Genomic DNA, 13,499 nt, shown 5'->3' on the forward strand with positions numbered 1-13,499 from the left:
TGTGTGCTGCCTGCATCCCACGGATGGGGTTTTGTTTGTGCGGATCGGTTGCTGGCATGCCACGGACCGGTATTGGTCCACGGACCGGGTGTTGGGGACCCCTGATCCAAGCACATCTGCAAAAGACAGAGTATTAAACAAAGGAATTTTTTTTTAAAAAAAAGCATAGTTCCTGATGTAAGCAAGAGTCTGTTTAATTGAATTTTTTCTTGAAAAATAGTTTCCTCAGAGTGCTTTAGAGACAAATTTTATTTGCCTTTCTGGCTTTTTCTGCCCCATGGTTGAGTTTCATCTTTTCTTTTTGCTTGCTTTTAGAAGCAATTTGTCTTATCGAACCTGAGGTTTTTATGTGAAATATGTAGTAAATCCTAGACAAAAGGAGAAAGTTAAAACTAAAGGGAAACAAATAGTTCATTTTTTCTTTGTTCTGAAATAAAAACTGAAGCCCTGGTGTTTAAGGAAAACTTTTATTGCTTAAGTCGCCATTTATTTATTTTGCAAACAGATTATTTGTTTACTTCTTTGCCTTATTGGGGTTTTTTCATAGGTAGATATTTGTGCTGAAGAGTTGGGAAACAATGTGAAACCTGCTGCAGCCTTGTTGGGAGACATAAAAGCAGTGACTGAGCAGGTAACATGCTCTCTTATGTAAGCGCCATCTTCTGTTGGTTGGATGTAGGAGCTGGGTTGAAGAATTTGATTGAAAATCATTTTGGTTGACGAATTGTCAGTAATCTGGCCAAATATGCACCAGTACAGTGTAAACTGTAACAGTACCTTTTTAAAACTAAAAATTTTTGTACTACAAGTGAAGAGATGAAATATTATTATATGATATTATTATATATTGTATCATATCTGTATTATATATTATCTGTAAGCATAATGCTACATTCTTAGCTTTTAGATGAAATTAAAAAGAAGCTATGGAAATATCCTTCAGATACAGATTGGTGGAAAGATCTTCGAGCCAAAGTGCAGAGCAATGAGGCAACATCTAAGGTATTATTAATGATACGTGTCAGGAAGGAGTTTGGCTTTTAAAAAAAAAAGTCTTGTGGCATCTCAAATGTTAATAAATGTATTATTGCAAAGCATATTTCAGTATTATCCAGAGCTATAAGCATGAATACATCTATGCTGGAAGAGATGTAAACTAAATGAAGATTGACATGATTTATACATACAAACACACACTTCTTTGAAAAAGCATTTCCCCTTCAGATTTTCTGGATTTTTTTTGTGTATGTTCTCCAAGCCCCTTGTGCATCTTACTAATATATAGGAGTCTGCTTAAATAAATAACACCTTGGGTTTTTTTTAAAATTAACTATAGCAATCTAATATGCAATGTACCAGGATGCAAAAATTATCATACTCACACAGTTTAGTCAGTTCAATTAAAAGAATGTCTAGGGCCAATTGTACAAGTACATCATTAAACAAAATCATTCCAAAGGTATGACCTAAAATCAGCCAGGTTCCCAGCATGAATCCCAGAACAGTATCCTGGGATCTGTGGCCTGCCTTAACTTCACAAAAATCATGATTTCTTAAAGACATTTGTCATGGAGAATGGACCAGCATTCCCACATAGGATGTTAGAAACTAATAACTAATTACAGGAATTGTTTGACTGCAGTTAGTGCAATTGAAATTTGTGGAATCAGTTACTGAATCCAATGGGTTGATCTTACTTCTTCACGTTGGCTTATTGACACTGGTTTACTTCTGTGAACACAATAAAGCCAGCATTAAACTTGGTTTTATTTATTTACTCAGATTCCCTTGGTAGTCAGAGATTCAAATGGGGAAAAATATAAACATTCATAAAACGCAAAATTCTGGTTTTGTATTCTATATTTTCAGGAGCAGTTGAGCCAATAGATCTTTAACATCATTCGTTTTCTCATTCATTTAAGGCACTATCAGCAGAAAAACAGTTTCCAATGAATTACTATACAGTATTTCACCATGTGAGGGAACTTTTGCCAAAGGACTGTATTCTGATCAGTGAGGGAGCAAATACAATGGATATTGGGCGCACCATGCTCCCAAATTATCTTCCTCGGCACAGGTAAATATATATTAGTTTCCTGAGTAAATATTTTGGCAATTTGTACTCAATTTGCTTGAAAAGACAAATTAAGATAATTTATATTTACGTTCTTGATATTAGCACATGTTGATGAACATATTATTTATTTCACTTTGCATTTTTTCCTCCACACTTTACCATCCAGATAAAGTTCTTAGATAAATACAAACATAAAATGAAAATACTATATATATCATTCTTGTTATGGCAATAGGGAATTGGAGAAAAGTACTACTTCTTATGAGGAATAGATTTTTTTTCCCCACCATCAGGTTACACAATTAAAAATTCCCTACAAAATAATATGTTTTATAAAATTAGTTAAATAAATGAAACTAGCCTTCCGCAAATGAAAAGATTTGTTCCATCAGACTTTTAATTCAACAGAGAATTTCTAGAACATAGAAATTTTCTTTCCCACCCATTTTCTTTTCCAAAAACTATAACTTTCAAAATTTTATCTGAAACATTGGAGGATCTTCCAGAACAACCTGAAAGGTGAACCAATTTTGTATGCTCCCACCTTAAGAATTTATATCCAGAATCAATAAAAAATTACTTCAAATCAAATTTATTTACTTATTCTTTGAATTGAAACTTCAGCAAATTCTGCTAAAAGTTGCAGTGTGTTTGATGAGGAAGGTTTTATTTGGATGTCCAAAAAACTAATAGTAACAGTAACGTTTAATTTGATAATTTAATCTTGGTTCAGTTGATCTAGATCCATCTATAGCAGACTTTCATCAATATGTTTTATATGTGTATAAAATGAAGCAGTGCCAATCTTGTTTATAATGAATCTGGTGATAATCTTCAGCAAAACAAATGCTCTAGAACAGGTATATCAGTATGATCTAAACTGAAACAAGTTCTGTTTTTAAAAACCTAAAGAACACAGTCTTTTCATTAGATGAAGAATACATTGTGAGTAATATTTTTATTTGGTAATCAATCAGTACAATTAGTTCTCAGATTATGATGGTAAATGGGATTGGAAATTTCCTTGCTAAGTCACGTGGTTGTAAAGCATAATGTCACATTATTTAGCAATGGCAGTCCTGGTTGCCCTTGTAATCCCAGGATTGTGTAGGAAGAGGGAGTTCCAGACAGGGAGTGTGGGGGTGAATACAAGTACCACAGAGAGGTACTATAGTGCATGAGTGCTGTAGGGGGTGTGTGGGTGCTGTGGGCAGATGCTAGGGAGCACAGGATAGCTGGCAGGGGCTGTGGGGAATGCTGCAGCAGACATATGTTAGGGAGAGTAGGTGGGAGGTGCTACAGAGTGCAAGATCTCTGGGATTTCATACTCCATAGAAGAGTCTTTGAGAGTAAAAGTTGTGGAGCAACTTGCAGTCTTCCCTATCAGCTTCTTTATTGACTTTGCTTATGCACAGCTGGCAGGGAAAGTCGTAAATGGCGATCATATAACTGTAGCTACATCATACCAAAGACCTACATATATATATATATTGAGCAGCACGAAGAATATATATATTCATATATATTATATATATTATAATATATATATTATATATATTATATATATATATATTCTGAGGTTTTCGCGGGTGTTTGTATGTAGGTCTTTGGTTATTCGGGTTTTCTCCCGCGTAAAATTGGAAGTGTCTTGGCGACACTTCCAATTTTGGTGTGTCTTGGAAGTGTTGGTGTGTCTGATTGGAAGTTTCTTGGCGACACTTCCAATCAGAGCACAGCCAACCACCCATCCAATCAGAGCACAGCCAAACCCCTAACCAATCAGAACACACCTCCACCCAATCAGAACACAGCCAAGCTCCCACCCAATCAGTTCATACCTCTACTGGCAGTTAAAAGGAAGAAACAGCTAAGACCACACATTGCTCCTCGAAGCACGAAGCTGAAAACACCAGCCTGAAGATGACAAATGGGACTTCGTCGAAACGTCGCCAAGACACTTCCAATTTTACGCAGGAGAAAACCCTAATAACCAAAGACCTACATACATACATACATACATACATACATATATATATATACATACATACATACATATATGAATGAGAGAACATACATATATATATATATATATATACACATACATACATACATACATATATACATACATACATACATACATATATGAATGAGAGAACAAAAACAAAAAGGGGATCTGAGGGAACTAGATTGATAGCCATGTCCACTAGCTCAGTTTAATCAGCATGAGTTTTAAAATTTCATAATTCAACTTGAAAGCAAGCAGCTAAAAAAATTGTGTTATAATTAACAGACCATGGAAAAACTTTGTACTGCTGTTCTGCGACCATAATAAAAATTATCTATTTATCTATCTAGAAGAGCTTTGTTCATGTCATAAGCCCAGCATTTATTAATTATTTATAAATCAATATTATTCATCAGTATATATATCTGATATTTGTAAAGACATTCTGTATATTCTTAGGAAGTTGCGATAGTGGATATGAATTAAGAAACCTCCAACAGAAATCATGCTATTATGAAAAATATAGTAACTTTTTTCTTCCTTGCAGGCTGGATGCTGGTACCTTTGGGACAATGGGAGTTGGACTTGGTTTTGCAATTGCAGCTGCTACAGTTGCTAAAACCTGTAATCCTGAGCAGCGGGTGATCTGTATAGAAGGCGATAGCGCTTTTGGTTTTTCTGGTATGGAAGTGGAGACTATTTGCAGGTAAAACTTTTGTACTGCCAGATTTTATTTTAAAACAAAAGTGAAAACTTTTTGCTGTACAAAATGAGAGTTTCTACCACATTATAGTGTTAGAAAAATTTCCTCCAAATGGAAATGTTCCTTTTTATTAATCACTATAGGCATAACTTACCAATCATTATAATCATAATCAACAATAATGGAATATACACTGGTTTGGACTCAAAGACTTGGAAGGATATGCTGAAGCTTGGAGAACCTTCTATGTGGTAAGTACTTTGGTGTTGACTTTGATTAGTCTTTAGAATATTTAACTTTGCTCTTACAAATTTAATGTTGTGCTTAAAGCTTTAAAAGCTATATACAATAAAATATAATTGTTTCAATTTCATCAAACTCTAATAAGATAAATGAAATAAGGGTGAGTGCCATGTTATACTACTTCTCACATTAACTGAGATTACCTGTGCTACATATAGCAGTAGTACCCACCCACCCCCCAAAAATCTGATCTGTTGTGGTCGTCCTTCTAGATCAGTGCTTCTTAAATTTTGCAGCTTTATCTGAGAAATTCTGAAAGTTAAAGTCCGCACATCCTAAATTTGCCAGGTTTGAGAAACAGGGACTTAGATGCTTTCAAATAGAAAGTCCACATTTCCTTTCCGTGCTGGCCATACTAGCCTGAGCAGTTGAACTTTCAAAAATTCTGGAGCATCCCAGAACACCTCTATCTTCTGGAAGAAAAGATGGGAGAGTTCCTCTCCTACTGGAAAATTGAAAATAAAATAAAATGATGTTATCATTAAGAAAGGAAAACCCTGGAATGGGGTATACTTTGCATTCCTACCATTTCTAATCATTGTCAGTATTGCAGTGGTGAAATATTACTCTGCAAATACCCTTCATCTAAGGCAGTGGTTCTCAACCTATGGGTCGGGACCCCATTTGGGGTCGAATGACCATTTCACGGGGGTCGCCAAACAATGCAGTCTGTCATTTTTCCCCCCTTTTCCTTAGCTGTGCTACTCCCTTTTATTCTGTTGGCTTTTGAAAGCCAATAGAATAGACTCTCTTGAATAGAGTCTAATTCTATTGGCTTTCAAAAGCCAATAGGAATTGTCCAGGCTGTCTCTGCCCTGCTGGGCCCGCCAAAAGTCCCATTCTGCAAACGGTGCTGCACCAGTTGAGTAGTCCTCGACTTACGACCGGTTGAGTAGTCCTCAACTTACGACCGGTTGGGGGTCGCGGCATTAAAAAGGTTGAGAACCACTGATCTAAGGTCTTGAGCTTTTCCAAACAGCTATTGGGAATTCAGAAATGTGTAGTCCACTCCTTCTGGAGGACACCAAAAAGTTTGCGTAAATGGAAAGTGGAGAAGATGATAGTGCTTATATAAGTTAAAATCTAAGCATGGAAAAGATGCACATCAAATAAGTGCTATAGTTAATGCTTCTGATAAAGAAGAATATTTGTCACTCAAGATTGAAAAGGGGAAGGGGTTCTTCTTAATGCTTCCATTGCAAAAGAACTTCCATTCTGAGAACTTTACTAAAAAATTCCACTGAAACTTAAAAAACTATTAGAGAGCTTTATTGAAATCATCCAGAATGCTTTAAAACTGAACAGAAGAGATCAGAAGGTATTTCTCTCCCATTGGGATTTCTTCTGGAACAATCTGCCTCCAGAAGTGGTGAATGCTCCAACATTGGAAGTGTTTAAGAAGAGACTGGACAGTCATTTGTCTGAAATGGTATAGGCTTTCCTGCCTGAGCAGGGGGTTGGACTCGATGACCTCCAAGGTCCCTTCCAACTTGATGATGATGATGATCATCATCGCACAGTCAGCCAGATGTTCAGACTGGATTTGGCATTTTGTCTACCTATTGAGTCCTTACCCAGGACCTGGGATAGGCAGATGTAGATGTTTGATGGTATTACAGGTATCGTCGCAGGATGGAAGCAGTTCCTAGTAAGGCCGCCTTTTGCAATTGACTAATAGCGAATTTGTCAATGCCAATGGTGTTCAAGTGGTGCTCCAGTTGCTTTGGGATTGCACCCAAGGAGCCTATTACTATTGGTACTACCCTTGCTTGCTTTTGCCACAGTCTTTCTATTTCGATTTGTAGGTCTTTGTATTTTGTTATCTTCTCCAGTTCTTTCTCGTCTATTCTGCTGTCTCCAGGCACTGCCACATCCACTATCCAGACTTTTTTGTCTTTCTTATCGACAATTGTTAAGTCTGGGGTGTTATGTTGCAGGTGCTTGTCTGTTTGAATTCTGAAGTCCCAGAGCAGTTTAATTTTATCATGTTCTATGACTTTCTCTATTTTATGATCCCACCAGTTTTTGCTTACAGGCAAATGATATTTTTTGCAGATCTTCCAATGCACCATTGTTGCTACTTTGTCATGCCGCTGCTTGTAGTCAGTCTGTGCAATCTTCTTGCAACACCTTACCAAGTGGTCCACTGTTTATTCAGCTTCTTCGCATAGGTGGCACTTACTGTCTGTTGCTGTCTTCTCAATTTTGACTTTATATGCATTTGTCCTTAAGGCTTGGTCTTGTGCAGCCAGAATTAGTCCCTCGGTCTCTTTCTTCAATTTTCCTTTGCCAGGTCTTGTTATTATCTGCTTTTCCCAGCTATTTTTTTAACATATTGGCCATGTAGTGCTTTGTCGTCCCATGCCTCTATTCTGTTCTTCATTTGGTCTTTCTTGCAGGCCAGTTTGGTCTACTATTATTATTATTATTATTATAAGATCCTGTTTTAATATGTTCATAGTAATTAATTGGGTCCTGAGCAATTTCCCTTGGGCATTGGGAAAATGAAGTTGTACTTGTTTAGCAAATTAACAATGACTTTTAATGATGTTTGATTTCCTGCTTAAGACTTTTAACCCACTACCCTAAGCCAAATCTTTTACTTAATTTCAGTGCACCTCCAGTGGCTTTGTTGCCAGATGCTCGCTATGAGCAGATTATGTCTGCCTTTGGTGGCAAAGGGTACTTTATACAAACACCAGAAGAATTACAAGCTGCCCTGAAAATAAGCTTAGCAGAAAAGCTTGTGCCTTCTCTTCTTAATGTTATGATCAACCCACTGTCAGACAGAAAGAAACAAGTAAGTATTTGTGGAATTTGTCATTCTTGTCTTAGTAACATTAACATTACTTCTATTACTTGGCCAGTCCTGAAGAATAGATCAAGACATCTCCTTTATTAAACGTTTATAAAATGATTGAGGTCTAGAAGGTTTTTCGGTATATTCTTGAACACCACAGTCTACTGTACCTTGTATCTCTATAACATTTCTTATAGTTTCTTACCTGAAATTTGAGTATTGCTCTTCCTTTGTATTCTCAGGATTTTCATTGGCTGACCCGTTCTAACATGTAAGAGAAGATGAAAAGACTGGAAGCAAAATGCCTATGTAAACTTAGCAGATTCCAAAGGATAATTACAGTTACAAATTGAACAATCATGTTGATTACCATGTGTAAGGAAAGATTGCTAATTACATACAGATCTACATTTTGCCATTTTGGGAGACAAAAGACATCTAGCTGGTAGCTTCTTTACTTTTTCCACTACTTGCATCAATTTATGAATGCATATACTTTAATGCCTACCCCAGATCTTAAAACCAAGAAGTACATAACATATTGATTTACCTTTGCTTTTTGTATATTTTTACAGCATGGGAATGCAACAGAGCCTTCTTTGTGTCTTTCATTAGAGCAACCTTCCCAAACTATATACCATCTAGATCAGGGGTCCCCAACTTATGAGCCGCAGCCCAGTACCGGGCTGTGGCCTATTGGCCATTGGGCCGTAGGAATGGCTGACAAATGCATGCATCGCACCCTACTTGCACTAGTGCTGCAGCATGGGCACTAGCTAGCGGCCCATTTGCACATGCACATAGGTGTCCTTGCTGCCGTGTGTGTGCATGGCTTGCTTATGCATGCGCACGTGCTAGCACTGCTGCTGTGTACATGCCCGTTTGGGTATGCATGCGCAAGTGCATGCACACATTTCCCTACTCCTCCCTTTCTCTCTGGGGCCCCAATCTGGAAAGGTTGGGGAGCTCTGATCTAGATGTATGATTTAACTCCTGTTGAAATCAATAGTTGCTTAAATCAGCATACTGATTCTAATTGTTGCACTTTTAGAACCCTGAATAAATATTTGTTTACAGTTAAATCACCTTGTTCTTGCTGTCACTTGTATTCTTGCATTTTTATCTATATTTATGTTTTAATTTATTTTGCAGTATGCTATAATAACTATTGCGTATCACTGACTTTGTAAGGTGGGCATACATTTAAAAACAAAAAAAATAAGTCTTATTGTTATGAATCTTCTTACAGATACCATACAGAAGGTAGCAAAAACCTGAAACCAAATAAATTATTATATGAAAGTATTTGATTAATTTATACTTTAGTATTAAATATTTTGTGTGTTTTAATCTGGAAAGATGTTGGATATGTTTTAATTCCAAACCTGCAATTTATGATATACCCATTTTGTACAAATCTTTTTGAAATAAATCTTTTTTCAAAGCCAAGGTAAGATCACCAGAGGGCGCCATTTATTCAAGACTCTTTTAAAAGTAAAAAAATGCAATAATCTAGTTGCTGTTTGTAAAGAAAATGTTTATTTGTTTGGGCAAGGGAAAAATAATTGAATCATAATTTGATAGTGCTAATATCTGTTTTGTATTTTGATTATTATTGTAGGCAAAAGGAAAAGGGGACGGCAGAGGATAGGTGGTTAGATAATGTCATTGATGCAATGAACATGAATTTAGGCAAACTCTAGGACACAGTGGAGGACAGGGGGTCTAGGGTGCTATGGGTCATGGAGTGCCAAGAGTCGGGCATGACTTAGCAACTGAACAATAACAAAATTTTGATTATTGATGATTGATTTAAAAGTCATAGCTATTTTTAAATGATAGATATATTATTTGGATGAAATAATTGTTTAACTCTCTATTCAGGCTTATTGAGAATATTATGTAAAGAAGAAAAGAAAACAAATTATTTTTAGAGATATAAATCAATTAATAAAATGCATACTATTTTTAAAATCGTGAAACCTGAAATTTTAAAAATTAATTTCATTAGGTAATGATATTTTAATGGGTTTAACACTAGTTTTATGTATGAAGAATTTTGAAGTGTTCTTAATTTATGACAAATGCTAAAACTCCAGATATGTTCTGGTTTGGCTGCTGATCAATTAAATTAGAAATTGGTGAAGATTCTCATCAGATTTGATATCATTTCTCATAATCAAATTAATCAATTTTTCTTATATATGTTAATCAGTTCAAGCAAGAATTTCCATATCACATGGAACTGTGAATTTTGGCTTTACCAATTGTCTTTTTGGTAATTATATTTTTGTCTTTCATTTTTCATTCCTTTCTTCCTTGATTCATCTCAAGGACAGTTGATTATTATTCTTATTTATTTATTTAATTTTTGCATATGTCTCTGTATGACTAACAGATTAACAGAGATGGAAGGGACCTTGGAGGTCATGTAGTCCAGCCCCCTGCACAAGCAGGAAACCCTATACCAGTTCAGACAAATGGTTGTGCAGTCTCTTCTTAAAAACTTCCAGTATTGGAGCATCTATAACTTCTAGAGACAAGTTGTTCCACAGATTAATTGCAGCCCCTTAGATATTGCAGCACTACCTTCATGTCTCCTCTAGTCATTTTTTCATCAAACTAGTCATACCCAATTCCTGCAACTGTTCTTTATATGTTTTAGCCTCCAGTCCCCTAATCATCTTTGTTGTACTTCTTTGTACTCTTTATAGAGTCTCACTATCTTTTTTGTATTGTGGCAACCAAATCTGGATGCAGTATTCCAAGTGTGGTCTTACTCAGGCATTATAAAGTGGTTCTAACATTTGATGTTAGTACATTCAATTTGTATATTTGTATATATTATACAAATTAGTGCATTTGATGTCCATACATCAGGTCCACACTTCACCTGATGTATAGACTAAATTCCATACATCAAGTGAAATAGTTTGAAATTAAAGTGGGAAATAGGATGCTACTGTGTTAAGTAATCAACCAGGAACATGGGTTTTGGCAATGGGTTGAAAATTGCCTTACGGAGTATAGTGATGCACATGATTCAGACACTTTTAATGCTCTTGGTAGTGATCAGTACATTTTATTCCACTGTGCTTCCCTATCATGGAAATGTTTTTATTGCTTCTATTTTTTATGAGACAGAAAGAAAGGAAGTCCCCAAAGCTTGTTCATGTGTTCTTTTTAAAGAAGAGATTCTTGTATCTCTCCAAATTGTAAAAACATTTTTCTCTAGCACCAAGATGTGTTCCCATTTTCAACTTGTTAAAAAAAAGAGGAGTTAGGAGTCTTCTAAATTGCTTCTAGTATTGTTTTATTATTCTGAGAGTGGACTTTTGTGTGTGTACTCTTACCCCTTGGTGACCTTTGTGGAAAGGCATAATATATTAATTTACAGTAGTTCCAGCTGGCTTTATACTGCCTCTGGGCAATAGGGAGGTACAATATCAGAAGTGATATCATTGCTCTCTCATGTGATCTGATTCAGATCTTTCATCTGTCCTGAATCAGTTCATAATTCCAAGTATAATTATCCACAAGGCAGAAAACACATGTATTGATTTTTCCATACCATTCATAAATTATAAACTTTTGTCATGCTAAGAATAAACAGGTGATGAATAAATGTGGATTGATTACAAACCGGAGTGACACATATGGAATATTCATATTGATCTGATCTTTTTATATTTATGTGAAAGAAGAGTAAATAGATTGAAAGGCAGAGAAATGGACCAAGAACATTATTACTGGTTGAGGTTGATGAAAACTTCTTTTTAGGCAATGTAAAAGAAATTTGAATTTTTTTTAGTCCCAGTATAGAAAGTCACTACTACAGCATTTCTTGACAGCCTCTATTAAAACACCTTCAGGATGAGAAATACATTTCATACAAAAAAGATAAGAATTTTAAAGAATAAAGGGCATTGTAGGAAGCTGTGTATCAACAGGGTAGCAGCAAGGACAGAAGGGAACGAAGAGGTATAGTGAATTGTGTTGGTCTAAGCTGGAATCAGAATTCCTTTCCATTTCTCTTTATCTTGTGTTTCCCATTTATTTTGTCCACTATTTATCTTGCTGCTTCTGTGCTTTGCATAATGTTGATTTTCTTGAAAGGAAATAGCATGATGGGTATGTTGATATGTGAGTGTGTGCCTTTCTATCCAACAAGATAATTAAGATTGTTAGTAGAAGTAAAATAATCAGAACATAATCTACTGATACAAAAGATGCACAAATATTAAAAATGTATGATGAAAATTCAGAAGTCTTGATTGAAGAATTAAGCCTTATTTCTGATTGAGGGTACACAGAAAGAAAAAAAATCAAATGCAGCTCTCAATGTGTGACATAGATTGGCAGGGATACTGAGAAAGGTCTTCTGCTATTCTTTAAAAGCAAACTATTGAAAAATGGGAAGCATTTTTAAGGAACTTCTGTTGACTTTGGTATGTACACAAGTTCATTTAAGCATTTTTTTATTCTATGTTTGTATACTTAACAAAATATTGAGACTTATTGGGACTTATATAAACAACTGGACATGAAGGTTAGCAAACAAGAGCACTATGTATATGTGAAAAAAGATGGGTGGCAATTGCAGGACAAATGCAAAATTCTGGGAAGCTGGCAACAGCACTTCAGTGAAATCTCTAACATTGAATTTCCATACTTGATAATTCCTGATGGCTTGCCCAAAGCTGCTCTAGTCCCTACATCTTGCTAGAAGAGGTTATCAAAGCTACTTGCGGCATGAAGAATTCAAAAGTGCCAGATCCTGATAACTTACCAGCAGACATTTGGAAGCTGGTGGAATTTAGTGGCAAAGCAGCCAATTGGCTAACAAATTTCTCAAATGCCATTGTGGACTCTGGACAAGATACCTGCTGATTGGATCACATATCATAGTTCCCTTCTTCAAGAATAAAGGTGACCCAGCAGATTGCTCTAACTATTGATCAATTCATCTTGTATCCACATAATGAAAATCTTTCAGCAGATCCTCAACCAGCACCTATGTAACATCGTGAAAATTAGTACCAATCAATGTAGCTTTGTCATAGGTTCTAGCCTGATTGATGCCATCTTCATGATCTGCATGCTAATAGAGAAACACTGAGAAAAGGAGAAGCTATTGTACTTGGCTTTCCTTGACTTTGAAAAAGCCTTAATATCAGCTAATCTGGTACATGCTACATGATCGTGGTGTACCCAAGAAACTCATAAAATGGGTCCAGATGCTTTATACAAATACAAGCAGTCATGTTAGATGTGCTGCAGGCCTTTCCGATAGCTTTCCTATGAAAGTTGGTATTCACCAAGACTCAGCATTATCATCATTGCTGTTCATTCTCATCATAGATACTATCATGAAAGAATTGCAATGTGATATCCCCTGAACGTTGCTTTATGCCAATGATGTCATGCTCGCAGCTGCCACCAGAGAAAAACTGCAGCAATATGTGCAGACATGGAACAATCGCCTTAGCCAACTTGGCCTGCACCTCAGCCTCAAGAAGACTGAACACATAGAGACCAGTCCGAGCACTTTTACTATACGAGTCAGTGGTAAAGATTAGTGAAGACCAATATCTTCTGTTACTTAGGATTC

At 36.0% G+C, this 13,499-nt stretch overlaps 1 protein-coding gene across 2 annotated transcripts in view; it reads left to right on the plus strand.

The window, feature by feature from the left end:
- The window catches only part of HACL1 (2-hydroxyacyl-CoA lyase 1), a 31,393-nt gene extending 22,051 nt beyond the window's left edge, over window positions 1–9,342 (plus strand). For both annotated transcript variants that reach the window (XM_039341958.1, XM_039341957.1), the window contains exons 11-17: window positions 548–631; window positions 901–1,002; window positions 1,923–2,077; window positions 4,630–4,788; window positions 4,929–5,036; window positions 7,702–7,888; window positions 8,131–9,342. In XM_039341958.1, the coding sequence (XP_039197892.1) occupies window positions 548–631; window positions 901–1,002; window positions 1,923–2,077; window positions 4,630–4,788; window positions 4,929–5,036; window positions 7,702–7,888; window positions 8,131–8,163 (828 nt within the window). In that variant the 3' untranslated portion in view covers window positions 8,164–9,342. The remainder of the gene's footprint in view (window positions 1–547; window positions 632–900; window positions 1,003–1,922; window positions 2,078–4,629; window positions 4,789–4,928; window positions 5,037–7,701; window positions 7,889–8,130) is intronic.
- The last annotated feature ends 4,157 nt before the right edge of the window (window positions 9,343–13,499 follow it).

Source organism: Crotalus tigris, unplaced genomic scaffold (assembly GCF_016545835.1).
Source record: "Crotalus tigris isolate CLP2741 ecotype Arizona unplaced genomic scaffold, ASM1654583v1 scf7180000017774.6281472, whole genome shotgun sequence".
In the NCBI taxonomy this organism is placed as follows: domain Eukaryota; kingdom Metazoa; phylum Chordata; class Lepidosauria; order Squamata; family Viperidae; genus Crotalus; species Crotalus tigris.